The sequence below is a fragment of the Equus przewalskii genome, chromosome 2, assembly GCF_037783145.1.
Source record: "Equus przewalskii isolate Varuska chromosome 2, EquPr2, whole genome shotgun sequence".
Taxonomy (NCBI): domain Eukaryota; kingdom Metazoa; phylum Chordata; class Mammalia; order Perissodactyla; family Equidae; genus Equus; species Equus przewalskii.
The window spans coordinates 108,145,903-108,165,422 of record NC_091832.1 but is presented as its reverse complement, the minus strand read 5'-3'; the positions used below and the strand labels follow the sequence as shown (position 1 = coordinate 108,165,422).

Below are 19,520 nucleotides of genomic sequence, written 5' to 3'. Positions count from 1 at the left end.
TTTCCACAATGATAGAAAGGTGACTGGGGAGTAAATGTTAGGATGCTAATATGTAACTGTCAGTCATCCATGTGTGTGCTCTTTTATCCAACATATAGTTGTTATATGTCTCTTTGTGCGTGATTCACAATTGCTTTGTATAACTTTTGAGGAAAATTTGCTTTTTTTTTTATTATGACTCTCTTTTAAAATTTTGTGTGGGGTATTCAGAATTAGATATATCTGTTATATCTTTTGGTAAATAATTTATTTACTCAAACATAATATCTAGAAAATTAGTGAATAATAGTTCTTAATAAAGGGTTTGTGTCAGAATCACCTTTGGAGCTTTTTAAGAAACATATGCCTGGACTCTTGAATTCTCGATTCAGTGGTAGGGGCAGGTATCTGAATTTTTTAAAAGTTCTACAGGAGATTCAGACTTAGCCATAGTTGAAAACTGTTGATCTTGTTTGCACTGTTCTCAGGCTTATTGACTTTGAGAATACTATTAGTAAGCAGTAAACCGGTTTAAAAATATGTGTTATTTGATTGTTACAAGCAAATGATGTACAATTCCATTTACTCTCTTTTAAATATATAACAAAGGGCCATTTATCAGCACTACAATTTACTAAGTCAATAAAAGTTTGAATATTTGGTATTTAGTGAACTTGTAATTCCTCCCACAAAGGATTAACTGCTATGGAAATAGCACTTCCACTGTTGAAAATTAGAAAACCAAGTAGATGAAACAACTCTTTTAGACATTGGACAACAGGTGGCTGAACAGAGAAAAGGGAAATGAAGGAGATGAGCCCTACAGTTACCCCGGCTCACTGCCTGGAGTAGTTTCTGGGTTGCAGGGCAGGGAGGGCGAGCAACAAAGCCCAGTGGTCTCACTGAGGTCAGGAGACTGAAATTAGAGTTCAGGAAGGCCAAAATGACTCAGTTTGCTTGTGGGAATGCCATAAAGAAAGCTGCAGAGAGGGAAAGTGCTGGAGATTGGGAGAAGGTCCCCTTTAATCTTTGACTGAACAGTGTGATCTGTGCCTGAGTGGGGCAAACCTGCACAAAGTGGAGGAAAGAACCATTGGAAAACAGAAGGTCAGACAATTCCCAAAACCATTACCAGGCCGAGGAGAGTTTGCATCCCACCAGCAAGAGTGGAAAGATGCTGTGATACACAGGGCATCAGGGAGAATCCTCCGGAAAGTGTCGGCTTAAGAGTGGGGCTGAATTATCCCTAGACTGAAGATTGCCCTGGACCTGACGTAAAAAGCTTCAAATGAAGCCTTCAGAGGACCAAGCTGATCCCACATAACTTAACTACATGCCAGAACAAAGTCCAACACTTTTTTAAAGGAACACAGCAATTCAATACTCCAAAGTGTAAAATTCAATAAAATTTCAATATGCCATTTCAAAATAGCACTCAACAAAAAATTACCAAATATGCAAAGAAATAGGAAAATAAGACGTATAAGCTGAAGGAATATTAATAAAAACAGACCGAAAATGACACAGATGGAAATATCAGACAAGAATGTTAAAACTGCTGTATATATAGAGAGAGATTTAATAGGTAACATTCAATAAACATAGACCATAAAAATAAATGATAAATTTGACTTCATCAAAACTTAAAACTTTTGCTCTTCAGTAAGATGCTGTTAGAATGAAAAGGCAACCCAGAGACTGGGAGAAAATATTTGTCAAACATGTATCTAATCAAGGTTATATCCAGGATATATAAAGAACTCTTTTAACTCAATAATAAAAAGACAAATCAATTAAAAAATGGGCAAAAGATTTAGACAGTTCACCAAAGAAGATATATGAATGGCCCTTGAAATGATATTCAGTACATCAGTCACAAGGGAAATATAAACTTCAGTTGAAACTGGGATTCGGTTACTCACGTGTTGTAATGGCTCAGATTGACCATACCAAGAGTTGTCAAGGACGTAGAGCAGCTGGATCTTTCACACAAGGCTTATGGAAATGCAAAATGGGACAGTCACTATAGAGAACCGTCTTTCAGTTTCTTGTAAATTTAAACATGCTACACAACCTAGCAGTTCCATTCCTATGAAAACAAATGTCCCCACAAAACTTGTACTTAAATGTTCATGGTAGTTTTATTCAAAATAGCCCAAGCTGGGTTATTGTGTCCATCAACAGGGGAATGGATAAACAAGTTGTGGTCTAGCTCTAGCGTGGAATATAGTACTCAGCAGTGAAGAGGAGTGAACTATTGATACGTGCCACCATGTGGACACATCTCAAGAGCCTTATGCTAAATGAAAGAAGTGAGACATAGACGACTAAATACTATGATTCTGCTTATATAAAATCCTAGAAAAGGAAAAAACCAAAGTGATAAAAAGTAGATCATTGGTTGCCAGGCACTGCAAAGATGTAGGGGAAGTTTAGGGGGTGAGGATTACGTGATTGTGTACATTTGTCAGAACTCATTGATTTGTACTCTGTCACTGGATAATTTTATTTCATGTACGTTATACTCAATAAAGCCAATGAAAAAATTTTGGTGTTCTAAAACCAGCACTTTGCCCAATCCTTTGAGCTTTGAGGTAGCAGTTTATTAGGAAGTTCCATCTCGAGTCAGTGTGTAGCACTGTTTTGGTGCTCTTACTTTGCATCCATATAGTTTAAATTTTTTAAATTTGCAGGAAGAACTGGGTGTATTAATCACTCTGGGAGTTTTATTTTTGTTTTGTTTTCAGATTACTCTGGTTCCTCGAGTATCTCAGAACCCAGATAAGGAGGGTAAACAGCTAAATAGGTATAGTTTGTAAAAGCTCCTCAAAATTCTTTTTTTAAGACCCTTCCCTACAAAAACCAATATTCTCGAATGCCGTGTTTTTTGTTTGATTTTGTTTTATTTTTAAATCAACTTAATAGAGGTATAATTTACAAACATTGAAATGCACCCATTTTAAGTATATAGTTAGGGTTTTGACAAATGTATATGCCTATGTAACCTCTATAATCATTATATAGGATATTTTCATCACCCCAGAAAATTTTGTCATGGCCCTTAACTGTCAATGCCCCCACCGCACCCCAGGCCCCAGGAAATCACTGATCTCACTGTAGATTAGTTGTGCTCATTCTGCAATTTTACGTGAATGGTCTCTTACAGTATGTATTACTCTGTGTCCGGCTTCCTTTGCTAAGCATGATGTCTTTTAAGATTCATTCATGTTATGTGTTTCAGTGCTTCATTTTTATTATTGTGTTCCGTTTTATGGCTCTATAACTATTTATCCATTCACCTATTGAAGTTTGAACAGTCTTTGTGGAACATACCTTTTTCCATTGCTCTTAGATAATACCCATAAGGGGAATTTCTGGGTTGTGTGGTAAGCGCATGTTAAACTTTACAGGAAACTGGCAAATTGATCTGCAAAGTAATTGTACCACTTCACGTTCCCACCAGCAATGTGCGAGGGTTCTAGTTGCTCCACTTTCTTAGCAAGCACTCCATGTTGGTAGTCTTTTTAATTTTAGCCCTTCTAGTGAATGTATAACATTATCTTACTGTGGTTTTAATTTGTATTTCTCTTATGATTAATGTTTTGAGCATCTTTTCATTTGTTTATTGGCCATTCTTATTTCTTTTTGGTAAAGGGTCTATTCAAATGTTTTGACCATTTTTCAGGTTAGATTATCTTCATATTAATGAGTTGTAGGAATTCTTTATTCTGCATACCAGTCCTTTATTAGATGCGTGTGGCTTGTTTTTTCATTTTCTTAATAGTCTTTCAAAGAGCAGAAGTGATTAATTCATTTGGATGAAGCCTTAATTTAAACATTTTTTTCTTTTGTGGTTTGTTTGATATCCTAAGAAATTTTTCCCTTCCCCAGGGTTGTTAAGATTTTCTCTTTGGTTTTCTTCTGTAAGCTTTATCATTTTTGCATTATTCATTCTGAGTTAATTTTTGTGCTTTATGTGTAATGAGGCCAAAGTTCATTTTTTCATATGGCTGTCCATTGTTCAAGCATTTATTAAATAGATTCTTTTATATCTCCCCATTAAATTGCCTTGAAATCTTTGTCAAAAGTGAATCAACCATGTATGTGAAAAGCTTTTTAAAATTTGAGAATCTAAATCTTGATATAGAAAGTGTAGAATTTTGTCCACCAGTTTTTTTAATGATAATGTTTAAATGGTTTTTATTTAGACTAGTTACTAAATAAGATAAAATTAATCATATAATATGATGGACAGTTGAACTATTAGCATGTGAATGTCTTTAAAATTTTTTAATATACAAATTAATTGTTTCTGCCTTTTCATGTAACTTATTGATTATGAGATTCCGTTTTGTTTTCATTCATTGTGGTTTTTTAAAAGGTTGGAACTAGATGGAAAGATGTGGTCTCCAAGTGCATCCGATGTCACTTCCAGCCACTGCTTTTGTTTTATGCAAACCCAGATGGCACAGCAGTTTCTACCGAAGATGCGCTCAGGCAGGTCATCAACTGGCCACATAAATCCATTGCAGAAAATATGGGTAATTCTTTTTTTTTTAATTCTTTTTAGTGTTTTTCTATTATCACAATCACACTAGGAATACTAATATACCAAATATAAAATGAATATTGAGGATGATTTCAAAATTTAGTTTCAGTAAAGTAGGGTTCAGGAAAACTCTAATACTTTGAGTTAATGTTTAGAAAGAAACCTTTCCTCATCACTGGGCTCAGAGGCAGCCTCAGGAGCCCCCACTGCTGTGGTCACACAAGCACGGAAGGGGATCCTTGGCTGGTAGCTCTTTCTGGCAGTATATATTGAGATTTAAAGCAGGTTACTACACTGGAAAAGTCTAGAGCAGCTAGGCTGTTTTGGGATGCATTATATAGATGTAGAAACCCTTAAGAGATGTCAGTCCTCTAAGTTTTTGAGTCATTTTATCTACAGTATTAAAAATGTCTGAAGAGGTGATTCAAACATGTCTTCTTCTGGTGGGGAGGAAGAAGGGAATGAGACATTTTTGTTTGTCTTTTTAAGGATGTGAAAAGCCCTCGATCTATAAGTCAGATAATTCAAAAGAAAATGAATTTGGTGATCAGGCAAAACAGAGAGAAAATCAAAAAGTTCACACAGATAATATTTCATCATTTACTCGGAGCCACATGCAAACAAGTGGTGGTAGAGGACCAGGTATGTGTTTAATTGTTATTTTCACGGTGTCCCAAGTAGTTATGCTTCCCTCTTTCTTCTCGTGCTGAATCTGTAATTCCTAGGAAGGACCATATAAAACGGGGGTGCTTAATTAGCTTTCCTTGGCCATGAAGAGAAAATAACAAGGAGATAAAACTGTGTCTTTTGCCTTATGCATTTCTCTGAGATCTGTTGTCTGAACAATTTGACTCAACCAGTATTTGAGTTTCTGCATGCACTCAGAGCCATAGTAGCCTGGAGGCAATCTGGACGGTTACCAAAGGAAGCTATAGTGTGGCCTTTCCTTTGAGGAGTTAATTAATAACTTGGAGAGGAAAAATGTGGGTGAATAATTTGGCTCATATGCCAAAAGTAAATTTACCATTAGTGAATGCAATAGTAGTTCAGAGTTACTATAGTTGTAGTTTATTCTTACCCTCATTTTTATTCAACTCCCTCTTGTTGTTGTCATCCCACAATTTTGATTTTCACAAACCTAATACTGTAGCTTGGGTCCAAAATGAAACATCACGGTAAGGTGTGTAGTTATGGTTTAGAAATACGTAAAACTCTTTGTGGATGTTCAGGATGATTATGTAAGCAACTTTTAAATATATTAATGAAATAATGTCTGACCATAAAAGTAACCCTTTTAATCAAGCATGGTAAGATTCAGAATTGACAGTTATCATGAACAAAGAATTACAGTAAATGTGTTTAAAAATTCTTAATGGAACTATACCTTTTTCCCTCTTATGTATTGTTGATGCTCTTAGATTAAGCCATTAGTTGTTTTTCAGGCCCAGAAACTGTTTATGTGTATAAAAACACAAACAACTTGGGTTCCTAATCCCAGTTGTAGGGGCCAGCCCAGTGGCGCAGTGGTTAAGTTTACACATTCCGCTTCTCAGCGGCCCGGGGTTCACTGGTTTGGATCCTGGGTGCGGACGTGGCACCACTTGGCAAAAACCATGCTGTGGTAGGCATCCCACGTATAAAGTAGAGGAAGATGGGCATGGATGTTCGCTCAGGGCCAGTCTTCCTCAGCAAAAAGAGGAGGATTGGCAGATGTTAGCTCAGGGCTAATCTTCCTCAAAAAAATAATAAATTAATTAAAAAAATAAAAAGCCTAATCCCGGTTCTACATTTACACACTGTGTCAACTTAGGCACGTTTTAAACTTCTCTTTGCTTCAGTTTCCTGATCTGAAGTGGAGACAGTAATTATACCCACCTCAGAGAATTAAATGACTTAAGGCACTTAGAGTAGTGCCTGACATGTGGTGACCCTCACTTACTTTTAAGCTGTTATGTCACTAGCTAGGCTCTTTTTTTCCTTTGCACTTGCTGTAGGAACTGTGCAAGAAGTTTTCAAAGACAACACACATCTCTGGTGTCAGGATAAATCACACTGAATTTTTAGTTAAGCATAAAAATGAGTTTATTGTATACTTTAATCTATATTTTGTTTTTAATATAGAGCATCTTAAAATTTTTATGTAGTTCAGTTTGTACTTTTATTGAGCAGTTTGAAAAATGGTCAGTATCATTGTTAATAAGAATGGTTTCTTTTGCAGTTAAGTTAAGTCACAGTGATCAAAGGGAAAAAATGAAAGACATTTCCAGAGAATGTGCTCTAAAAGCTATTGAACAGAAAAACTTACTTTCCTCACAACGGAAAGATTTGGAGAGGGGACAAAGGAAAGATTTGGGCCGACAAAGAGGTAAGTTGAGAGAGAGCTTATACCATTCATTTGAAAAGGGGCTGCTAAAATCTTATTTTAAGACTAAATTTTATAACTTTAATACAATTTGATTTAATATAATTTCTTTATCTTTTTATTATTTACATTTGTTTATATGTTATATATCTTGATATGATTTCTTTAATACACCTATTACATCTGTAAATGTAGCATTTTCCTGGTTCTTATTTAATTCTAGCTTGGAATACTTGTGTTTATTTTGATGTTTTAACTTTACTTTTAATCATAAATTCAGTTGACGCTTATGGCACATTCAACTAATAAGGAAAGTTATAAAATTAAATGAAAAGAACTTCTTTTTCTGTGCCTCCTGACCTTCCCTCTGTTCTGCTGTTACTACTTTCCAGTTCATTTTGAGCATGTCTTACTCTTTATGGTTTTATCTTCTTTTCTTTATGATGTACCATAATTTAACTGATACCACTAGACTTTTAAAATTGATTTGAGATTTTTGCTGCAGTGACATCCCTTTACATATACCTTGTGTGCTTTTTGTGTATAGCCACAGCATAAAAGTCTTTCAGAAGAATTACTGGGTTAGAGTATGTTTATTTTTAATTTTGATGGATGTGGCTTAGTTGCCCCCTGAAAGGCTGAACCAGTAGGCACTCCACCAACAGTGGTTGGATATCTCTGTCTTCACATTCTCAGCAGCAGTTAGTTTAACAAACTTTTAAATCTTTACTAATATAAGTGGAAAATATTTTTATTTTTATGATTTTCATTAATTATATATGAGATAGAATACTCTTTTTTTTAAAAAAACTGCCTTAATTATCTTATGATCTACTTTAGAGATCATTTGTTAAAATCACTGTATAACCATTTATTTTATAAATGCCTCTCATTAAGCATAAAGAGAAACCGAAAAAGCACTTTTCAATCTCAAAGCACTATGTGATATAATTTAAACACTTATTATGTACTTATTGCTGCTTAATATTTCTTCTCCGACAATGTGTTTGGCTTGTGACTGAAAAGTGGCTCTGAAGAGTAGTTCATTTGTATCTTTATTACCTACTCTTAAAGATTTGGTTGATGAAGACCTTCCACATTTCAAGTCTGGATCGCCTCCTGCCTCAAATGGCTTTAGACAATATGGGAGTCCACATCTACATCACAGTCAAGGCAGAGGACCCTGGAAACACGACCGAGTTGCCCATCAGAGTCGAGATTCTGCACAAGTATTAGGTTCAAGTAAATCCCAGAGTCTTGCTCCAGGAGAGAAGATCACTGGCAAAGTGAAGAGCGACAGTGGCACTGGGTATGACACAGACAGCAGCCAAGACTCTAGAGATAAAGGGAGCCCCTGTAATGGCGGTGGTAGAAGCCGGAACCGAGGGTGGAAACCTATGAGGGAAACGTTAAATGTTGATAGTATTTTTAATGAGAGTGAAAAAAGGCAGCACAGTCCTAGACGTAAATCAAATATCAGTGGCAAACCTAAATGTAGCAAAGATCAGAGTTTTAACAATTGGCCGAAAGAGAATCCGAAGCAAAAAAGTTTAATGACCATTTATGAAGATGAAATAAAGCAGGAAACAGGAAGCAGAAGTTCCCTTGAATCCAATGGAAAAGGAACAGAGAAAAATAAAGGCTTCAAAGAGACTAAAGCTCATGGTGACAACTGGCAGATACAAAGGACTGAGTCTGGGTATGAAAGCAGTGATCACATCAGTAATGGATCTGCCAATTTGGACTCACCTGTTATCGAAGGAAATGGTACAATAATGGATGTCAGTGGTGTTAAAGAAACAGTATTCTTCAGGTAATACACAAATTAAATGAATGGCTTCCCCCCACCATTCTCTCTTGTTATATATTTGAAGTAATTTTCAAAGTTTGGGGTCAATTAAGTATAATGAATAGAACTTGAGCTCTGATTGATTGGAGAAACCTGGGATATTGCAGGTTATTTGATATTTCAAGTTTTTATTTTTAATAGTTATTTCCTGATTCCAAAAATAACAGCTCTTTATTTTTAGGAAATTTAGGAAGTACAGAAATATTTTGTCATTGTTGCCACCGAAAACTATTGATGTATACTGCAGGTTTTAAAGCACAGATTTAAATTGGTTGCCTCTCAGTCATTAAGCTAATTGTTTAATTCCTCAGTCTGATTAATGCTCATGATCCCACCTCTAACCTCTGTAACTCGGAACTGGGGTTATTTCCTGCTGTTGCAGCCCAGTTCCATAGAAGAGATATTTTTCCTTTAGCAGATTAAAAGAATGCAACCAAATAGCTAAGTTTGTGTTCCATTCGTTCTTAATTAAATAATTCTTTTTTTTAAGATTTTATTTTTTCCTTTTTCTCCCCAAAGCCCCCCGGTACATAGTTGTGTATTCTTCGCTGTGGGTTCTTCTAGTTGTGGCATGTGGGACGCTGCCTCAGCGTGGTCTGATGAGCAGTGCCATGTCCGCGCCCAGGATTCGAACTAACGAAACACTGGGCCGCCTGCAGCAGAGCGCGCGAACTTAACCACTCGGCCACGGGGCCAGCCCCCTTAATTAAATAATTCTGAATACATTTATTGTATTACTCTTTGCAGTGAGTGCATTTACACTTCTCTGTGTAACCTCTGAAACATGTCCACAGCTTAAGTGGCTGATATCTTAGGTCAATCTAGCCACTTTTAATCCATCTAAAACATCCTAATTTGTTATTAGCTGGTATTTTACCACATTCATTATTAAAAACTCAGATTTGCAAAAATCAACTGCTTGTGTTTTATTACAATACTCATTGTAATAAAGACTTAGGGAAACTTTTTGATGTGGCAGGGTAATTTCATAACTCCTCTTGGAAAGGGGTAGTCTAGAGTATTGGAAAGATAGGTCTTTGTAACCACATGGACTTGGATTTTAGTTATTGGGCATATTAATTTGACTCTCCCAGACTTCATCTCCTATTGTAAAATGAGGATGATAATTACTTACAAGTGTTGTTGTGAAATGTAAATTAAACAGTGTTCATTAGGGACCAGCCCAGTGGTGTAGTGGTTAAGTTTGGTGCGCTCTGCTTCAACGGCCCCAGGTTTGCAGGTTTGGATCCAGGCACAGACCTACACACCACTCCTCAAGCCATGCTGTGATTGCATCCCACATAGAAAGTAGAGGAAGAGTGGCACAGATGTTAGCTCAGGACCAATCTTCCTCACCAAAAAAACCCCCCAAAACCCCCAAAAAACAATGTTCATTAATCCCCTAGAACAGCACACAGCATATAATAATTGCTTAACAAATGTTATTTCCTTTCCTTTCCTTTTCTTAGAATAAACTAAAATAATAATCCATGATAGGTAATGTGTTTTGTTCTGTTTTCTAGTGACCAGATTATGACAAGCAACCTAAATATAGAACGTGTGAACTGTAACTCCCAACAGAGCAAAAACTACTTAGAAGGTAAAAATTTTATTTAAATATATTGTAATAGTAGCAATAAAGAATAACTTGTGATAATAAGAGTAAAGAAGCTAAGAAGTTGCCTGTTACTAAGTCAGTAAATAATGAGGACAGAAGTTGGGAGAGTTCATGCTTGAAAGCTGTTAAGGATGGGAATAGCTATTTCAGGGAATGGGAAAGGGGGAAGTGAGTCAGCAGGACAGGCTAGGTCCTTGGCTATGCAATGGTAACGATATCCAAATCTCAATATCTTGTGCAAGTTTTCTTCTGCTCATGATACATGTCCAGTGGGCATCAGCAGGAGTTTCTTCTTAGTCATCACTCAGGGCCCCAGGCTAATGGACTCCATCTCCACAAATGCTTCTCTCATCATCGCAGTACTTGGGGGGGAGAGATTGAAGGAGGACGCAACATGGAGAATCATGTGTAAGCTCTTAAAACTTGAACCCAGAAGTGACAAACGCACTTCCACTTGCATCTCATTGGCTGAGGCAAGTCTTTCAGCCAGGCCTAATTCCAGAGAGGGAAAGTGCAGTTTCACAGGTGCCTGCAAGCTGAACTGGAGTTAAGGACAAATAGAAAAATTGATAAAACAGCCTGCTGGAAAAGTTCAGTTTGGGAACAGTAATATGTAATGGTGTAGCATTATTATAGGTGATTTGTTAGCAAAACATAGCAGCCCAGAAGCAGAAAAATAGATGTTCGAATGTACACAGAATTCAGGATGCTACTGGGAGGATATACCTGAAAGATTTGCGGGAGAGGGATCAAGGACAATGATGAGCCAAGGGGATTATTGAGGTTCCAATCAAAGAGAGTGTTTTCAGATTTTAGAATTCAGAGGAGTAGAAGGGGATATAATTTTTCACAATAAAAGGTAGCCATGAAGAACATTTTAAAATTTATATCTAGTCTTTATCATCCTTAAGGCTTTGTGGACACTGTTTTTCAGGTGGCAGACATTGACTGTGATTAAATGTTAAGTTATTTTGTTTTCATCAAATGGTATAATATCAGAAGGAAACACTTATATTTAGGAAATAACCTTCCTTTCCCATGTAAAATGTCTCGCCTGTTTTAAAAATCTGATAAAAGTCTGGTAACCAAGTATTACAGGAAACAGTAAAGGGTTGGCCAGAGATCAACAGCAGAAGTCAGTGAGATTGAACAATAACTACAAGTTCAGTACTCTTTACAAAATGATGCTTGTTTCCTGATAGTAATAAAAACACAAGGTTGTAGAGATTTTGATGGTCAAGAGTGTGTTGCTGTAAGAGCTTTGTAGTGGGTTTCCCATTAAATATGAAAGGGTATGTATGTGTGAGTATGTAACCCATTTAAAAATAATTTTTTTTTATTGTGGTAAAATACACTTAACAATTTGCCATTCTAACCATTTTTAAGTGACAGTTCAGTGGTGTTAAGTACATTCACCTTACTGTGTAACCACCTATACTATCCATCTCCAGAACTCTTTCATCTTCTCAAACTGAAACTCTGTCCTCATTAAACAACTTCCCATTGCTTCCTCTCCCCGCCCCCGGCAACCGCCATTCTACTTTCTGTCTCTACGAATTTGACTCCTCTAAGTAACTCATATAAGTAGAGTCGTACAATATCTGTCTTTTTATATTTGGCTTTCTTCACTTGGCATAATGTCTTCAAAGTTCATCCATGCTGTAGCATGTGTCAGAATTTCATTCCTTTTTAAGACTGAATAATATTACATTGACTGATAACACATTTTGTTTATCCATTCTTCTGTTGATGGATATTTGGGTTGTTTCCACCTTTTGGTTTCAGTGAATAATAATGCTCCTCTGAATACTGGTGTACAAATATGTGAGAGTCCTACTTTAGTCCTTTTGAGTATATACCCAAAAGTGCAATTGCTAGATCCTATGGTAATTGTGTGTTTAATTTTTTGAGAAACCACCATACTGTTTTCCATAGCAGCTGCACTATTTTATTTTCCCACCAGCAGTGCACAAGAGTTCCAACTTCTCCACATCCTCACGAACACTTGTTATTTTCTCTTTTTTTGATAATTGCCATCTTAATGAATGAAGTGGTATCTTATTGTGGTTTTGTGTAACCCGCTTTTTATTTAATTACATAAATTGCATTATGTTAAAATTATTTCTTATTTAATAAACTTCATAGTCTACCATAGTTGTTTAAGCTAGTCTTTGCTTTGAGAACCTTTGTAAATGTTCATGCCTTAAGGTATCTCTGTGTGTGTTCCCTTCCCATAGTGTAGGACTGAGAACACGTTAACATGGTATAGACATTTTTCCCAAGCTAAGAACTTGCCCTGCCTGGATTTTTTTTTTCAATAAGCCACAATTTAATTTAATTCTTTGTGACTTGGTATGATTTTCTTGGTTTTCTCCTATTTCTTATTTATAAAATGGGGGCACACTTACATTATTGACCTGAAGAATCGCTTTATAACAATAGCTAAAAGACTTTAAGAAACTTACAAAGACTTAGAAATGTTTTTATCTATTTTGTTTGACATTTAAGTCAATTTTTAATCTTAGTCTATATAAGTTTATTTGATGGTAAAGAAGTTAAAATCTATAATAATGCTGTTGTAATTATTTCATTGATAGAGATATTATATAGACTTGTCTGCCTATGTCATTATGGATTCTGCTGCAAAAAATCATGTCCACACTGCCTAAAGCTGTTATTTGGAAATGTTGAAATTCCACAATGCCCTTTGGATTATTTTAGCTCCTCTTTTATTATTTTATTATCATTATTATTATTGGTGAGGAAGATTAGCTCTGAGCTAATATCTGTTGCCAATCTTCCTCTTTTTTTTTCCTCCCTAAAGCTCCAGTACCTAGTTGTGTATACTAGTTGTAAGTCATTCTATGGAGGATGCTGTCACAGCGTGGCCTGATAAGCGGTGTGTAGGACTGCACCAAGGATCCAAACCAGTGAACCCCAGGCCGCGGAAGCAGAGCATGCAAACTTAACCACTTGGCCACAGGGCCAGCCCCTAGCTCCTCTTTTAAAATGGGTCACTAGTGGGGAGAATTTCAAATTAAATTACATTCAATTACCTTAAATTACATTCAAGACAGAAAAACTGATATGTTGAAATGCACTTGGTGGGGAGGAAGTATCACATACTGGAGGAATACAGGGAGTTTGGTATGTGCAAGGCTGGAATTCATATGTGGAAATTGGGAGATGATGGATAGAGGGAGAGATAGAAGCCAAGTCATGATGAAACTTTGATGCTATTTTTAAATCCTACAGTAAGTGGAAAGGCACCAAAGGACAAGGAGAGTAGCATGCTCCAGTTTGCACCTTAGAAAAGACTCTGGTGGCAGTGTGGAGGGTGAATTTGGAGCAGTGGGAGAAAAATTAATTAGATGACTGATATCCTCGGAGAGAAAAGATGAGGGCATAAACTAAGGCAGTACCAAGGTCGAGCAAGAAGATTCGAGAGATTATAGGAGTATGTGGATGTGGCGTCAGTTTTTGTGGCAGATGTACAGAATAAGGGAAGGGGAGGAAGCTGGGGATAGCGGTACTGGGGACTTAGAGAAGTAGATAGACCATTTACCAAATTGAGGAGTAAGGAAGCTGGAACAAATTTTGGTGGGTAAGGGGAAACCAAATTTATTTATGGATTTGTTTGGTTATCATCTAGGTAAGTAGATTTATTATGCAGTTCGGAACATAAGGCTAGAACTCAGAAAAGATGTATTTGCTAACCATCAGCATATTTAGGAATTGAATGCCGTAGACTTGGATGACATCACTCAGGAAAACTGGAGATTTCAGGGCAAAAAAAGACAAAGGAAAAGAACATGGGTTTGCTGAGTAAGAGAAGTGAGCCAAGGATAGAGAGAAGGAGCAACTATGGAAAAGTATGAGGAATAGCTGGGCAGGTATGAGAAAATATGGGAGAGAGGTTATCACAGGGAAGCTGGGAAAATGGGGAGCTTCAAGAAAAATGGTCACAGATTAAGCGGAATAAGGGTTAAAAAGTGCTAGTTTGATTTAGTGGTTCATAAGTCATTAGTGATAGAGTAAAAGCAATGTTAGAGGAACATTAGAAACAGAAGCTAGATTGAGGTAGAATGGAAGGATTTAGAAGTAAAGGGCCATTATGTTCATAACTTTATCTCAAATGGTTCAGGAAAAAATGGGGTAAAATGTTAAGAATAGTTGAATCTGGGTAAAAGATATACAGGTATTCTTTGTACTAGTTTTCATCTTTCAAGTTTTCTGAACTTTCTGAAATTATTTTGAAGTGAAATTTTTTTAAAAGATTACAGTGGAGTAAAAAGTAAATAGAAGAGAAGTAAAGAAATTTAGCACATGTCTCTCAAAACTTTTGCTGTGAATAGCAAAGAAGCAGTACTTAGAGGACAAAAATGAAACCAAGAGCTTTTGTTTTGGGACTTTTTTTTTTCTTTAATAGAGAGACTTGGGCATTTGTGTTGCAGAGGATAAGGAATGAATGATGTACAGAGGAAGAGAAAGATGTGAAGATAAGATTAGAACAGAACAATAATTGATGGAGTGAGATCCCTGGGGGTAGAATAAGAATGAAACAAGGTAAAGAGGCAGGCTTTGGATTAAGGGACTGGGAGCTTTTCTGTAGAGGGAGCGACAAAGGGGCATGCAGGTGCCCTTGGGTATGTGTCCTGTTAGATGGGACAGTGAAGCAGTTCATACCTCATGCACTCTTTCCTCTATGAAGTAAGGTTATCTACTTAAATTAATATATGTGGCGATCTTTACAGATTATACATAACAGATCACAAAGGAATTATCAGGTCTCTCTGGAAGTTTTGCCATTTGCTTTGGAGTCTGCAATACTTGGCTTAATCTAGATTGATCGTAGAAGTCAGGATTAGTTCAAACTGAGAATCCTGATCTTGGAAATGACAAGAGTGAAAGAAGTTAACCAGTGGTCAAAAAATCTGTTAACTCCCTTAATTATTATAAAAAAGTCTGTACCTCCATTTCGTTAAGTGAAATATATTCCCCTTAATGTTGTTAAATCCCAGAATTAGTAAATGAAAAAAAATTTATTGGAACAGTTTTCACATGTATATAAGTTTGATTATTTTCTCTAAGATATTTTTTGCAAACTGTAGAGTGTACTCATTTAAAATAAATACATTAGAAAGTGTATCTAGAGAAAGGGGTACTTTTAACAGTTGATTTTGTTTCTATACCTACTAAATTTATTTTCTTTAAGAGTCTCATAGACAGTTGAGAGGCAAGGTATTAACACACAATTCTTCTCTGTTGCTCTGGCCCGGCACCACCTAATGTTTATCTATATGTATTTTTAAAACCATAAGTTTTCAGTTTTGAAATTTAATTTGTAGCAAAATAGCATTATTTGCTTTTTATTTAAATTATAATCCCAGTGAAAAAAGAAGTTACTGACTTGTGCTTCTTTATTTTGTATCATACCAAAATTTAGGTATCTGATAGTGTAGATTATTGTATACTAAAGTATGTCTTTACTCCTCTTGGTATATGGTAAATTTAGCTAGAAATATTTACCCAGTTAAAGTTTTATGATCTTTCTAAAGGATTCAAATTGTATGTAAATGTCTTTTTATTGTAAGTTAGGCTGTTGATTAGATTATTGCTCTTGAATGTTTAGCCTTTGCTATTGCCCTATTTCTGTTATATTCTGAAATCTCCATATAAAACAAGAGTGAAGATTACATTGTCTGGACCAGCAGTTTGGTTTTATTGCTGTATAAGTCTGTTTTAAACTTAGATCATCTTTTCAGCTGAAAAATATATGTTGATTTCTTGACTGTTGGGCTTTGGGTTTTTTTGTATACAGCATCAAAATTAGCATTATTAATTAAAGCTTCTTGTCTTGATGTTGAGATATCTTCTGTGCCAAGTGTTAAAATCAGACTATCTTAGATTTGCAAAGAACCTGGAGCCAAAGTTCCCGGTAGAGACACATGGATGTCTATGTCAGCAGAAGAGAAAAATAACACGTCTATTTTTAAGTTAGTTGGAATTCTAAAGTCAAACCACTTGGTTGAATGCCTGCCATAGTGATGTTAAAATTTCAAGCATATTTATAAAACCTCTGCTGCCTCCTGCTGCCCATTGTGTGGACACGTTAATAAAAATAAAGAATTCTTTAAGAATTAAGTATTTATTTTTCTGTTTGTGAATATTAAACTTGAAATTATAGATAAGTTCAGAAGTAAACATTTCTGAAGTTAAAATCACAGTGGTTGGAAAATTATAGTGTAACTTCAACTTACAGATTTTTCAGGCTTTAGAGATTGAAAAATTATCAAGGTTCTTTTTGACATTACTGGTTTTTCTGTTTTAATCATAAGGCAGCTGTCAGAGAGAGGCTTATTAGTTTTTGAGCCTCAGGCAGTGTGTCAAGCTTACAAGCAACCAAGACTCTCTGAGATAAATTACATACTGCCTTTTATTTTTAAGATTTTATTATTAGGGCGCTTTATAGACTTGAGATAGGTGGGGAAGGAAGGTAAGAAGAATTTGTCTCAGTTTATTCTTACCCGGTCCTGGATCCGTGAGCTGGGAACATGGTGGACAGTGTGGGAGTGATTCAAAGGAAGAAAAACACTATGTTTTTCATGCAATTGTTTATTCATCCTGCAGGCTTTCATGGAATGCCTTCTATGTGCCAGCCTCTGAGGAAAGAATAACAAAAGGGGAACACATCATACACTGATGAGCTTACTGCAATCTAGTGGAAATAAGAGTGTTAAGTCTTCAAGAGATGAGTGCCAGACTTGTGGTTCCCCTCATTCCACTATCTTAAGTTTGTATTGGGAGATATCATTTAGTACGTGAGCATCACCACATAGGGTATTAAATTTTCATGTATATTACACAAATCTTTCTTGGAAATTACTTCAAGATTTAACTTGCAGAGCCTGATCATAATCAAATACAGATTTTTTTTCATAGGGTGATATTTAGATGTTTTGATCAACTGTAGATTCCAGTTGAATTGTGAGTGACAGGGTACTTTGGTTTTGTTTGCAATCTTCAATTCATAGCCTAGTGTACAGTAGATTAGAAGCATGAGAATGAGGGGAAACTGAGTAAATGAACATGATGAACACGTCATCTAAACATAAGGGAGAATACAGAAAAACTTACTAGAATTTGTACAGAAGCATAGGCAATTAATTGAAACTTCAAGTTAGTTCCATTTATTTTGGTACCTTCTGTGGGCATCAGCTTATTAGTCTATCCTGTTGTTTGATGTTGGCACTCATGGCCTAGTTTCATTGGAAGGAGATTCTGTGTCGTGCCCTTGTATTTTAGGGACATGTGCAGAAGAGAGCTTGCAGGTAGTGGAAAGAGCACTGGCTTTGGAGTCAACCCTGGATTGGTTTGAATGCTGCCCCTCACGGGCTGTGTACCACTGGTTAGGTCACTTAACTTCCTTGGGTATGAAAAGGAGAATTGTTTCAAGGAATAGTTGTGATTGAAATTTTTAAAAAACAACTACTTTCAGTCAACTAGAATAGTGATTTTCAAACTTTTGACCTCAGGATATCTTTATATTCTTAACAAATATTGACGAGCCAGCCCTGATGGCCTAGCCGTTAAAGTTCAGCACGCTCAGCTTCAGCAGCCTGTTTTCGGTTCCCGGGAATGGAACCACACCACTCCTCTGTCAGTAGCCGTGCTGTGGTGGCAGCTCACATAGAAGAACCAGAAGAACTTACAGCTATTCATAACTGTGTACTGGGGCTTTGTGGGCGGGGGAAGGAGGAAAAAAGGAGGAAGATTGGCAACAGATGTTAGCTTAGGGCAAATCTTCCCCTGTGGAAAAAAATATATATATATTGAGGACCTCAAAGAGCTTTTGTTCTATGGGTTATATTTATTACTATGTGCTGTATTAGGAATTGAAACTGAAGATTTTCAATATTTATTCATTCAAAGAATAATTTATTTATGCATGATTTTGTAACCTCCATGTTTTCTCATTTGGAAAATACTGGTTTGCTAAATTATGCAAGTCTTCCAAATGTTGATATGTTTATTTAATATTATCTTTTTAAAACCCACATTTGTTGATATCACCACAGATATTAGCAGAAAGTCTTTATAATTATTGGGAAGCTACAAAAGTGATGGTAGTGGATACAAGTTTTCCAAAATTACTATTTTCATCTGAAAGCTTGAATTTTATCATTGGCAATAAATACTGCCAGTTGTTTGCTTTGAAGTGACAGGTTCACTTCTTTAATTTTCAAGAAAATTTCTGCCAAATACTCAAGTCTGAATAACCAAAGTTTGATGTCTTTTCAAGTAAAAATGGTTTTCAATTGTAAAGATTAAATGAAATAATTATCAACTTCTTAGAACCTGAGTCAGCAGTCAATAAATGGTGGCTAGTTAGTGGTGGTATAACATTTTACGTGTTATCACTATACCCTCCACCCATTGTAACTCAGTTGATGTTCCTAATAGTCCTGTGAGGTAGGTAAAACAGGTATCTTTATCTTAATTCATAAATGAGGAAACATTGTAAGGGGTTAAGAGGCTTGCTTACAGTTACCAACCAATAAGTAGTGAATCCAGACTTCAACCCAAGTCATCTGTCTTCAAATGCAGGGTTTCCCCACCACGTCGTCAGCAGAGCGTGCCCCATAGAATGGGGAAACAAACAGCTCCACACGATTCTGTGAGAACAGCACTATTTGGGGTTTGCTGACATTTTCAAGTGATAATAAATTGGGGAAATAGTCATTCATTTTGTAGAAAGGGTTCAAAAAAGAGGTATTTGAGCTGAGTCTTGAAGAATTAGTTTTTGTTTGTTAATTGGAGGAGAATTACCTGTTTATAGAAAGCCTTATGTAAATTATGGAGCAAATTATAAAACATGATTTAAATAATTTTGTTTTTCTCCTTCTCCTCCTCAGGCTTTAAAAAGGAACTTAAAAACTGGGAAGTTGGCTGTAAATCTCATGAGTTCCAGACAGAATCACATCTACAAATAAAAAATCCTTTCATAAAAAGGTAATCAAAGATATTTGAAAATATTAAAATCCTTTTTATTAAATGCATGTATCATAGGAACTGTGTTTGTCAGAAAGGCATAAATACATGTATTTTACTGCTCTCAAAGCAGTGGGTCTACAGTATTACAATGCCTGTCTTATTTGGATCA

At 36.0% G+C, this 19,520-nt stretch overlaps 1 protein-coding gene across 3 annotated transcripts in view; it reads left to right on the top strand.

Moving 5' to 3' along the window:
• The window catches only part of USP53 (ubiquitin specific peptidase 53), a 62,070-nt gene that overhangs the window by 38,603 nt on the left and 3,947 nt on the right, over positions 1-19,520 (top strand). For all 3 annotated transcript variants that reach the window (XM_070609224.1, XM_070609222.1, XM_070609225.1), the window contains exons 10-15: positions 4,361-4,520; positions 5,018-5,170; positions 6,747-6,893; positions 7,965-8,703; positions 10,263-10,339; positions 19,273-19,369. In XM_070609224.1, the coding sequence (XP_070465325.1) occupies positions 4,361-4,520; positions 5,018-5,170; positions 6,747-6,893; positions 7,965-8,703; positions 10,263-10,339; positions 19,273-19,369 (1,373 nt within the window). The remainder of the gene's footprint in view (positions 1-4,360; positions 4,521-5,017; positions 5,171-6,746; positions 6,894-7,964; positions 8,704-10,262; positions 10,340-19,272; positions 19,370-19,520) is intronic.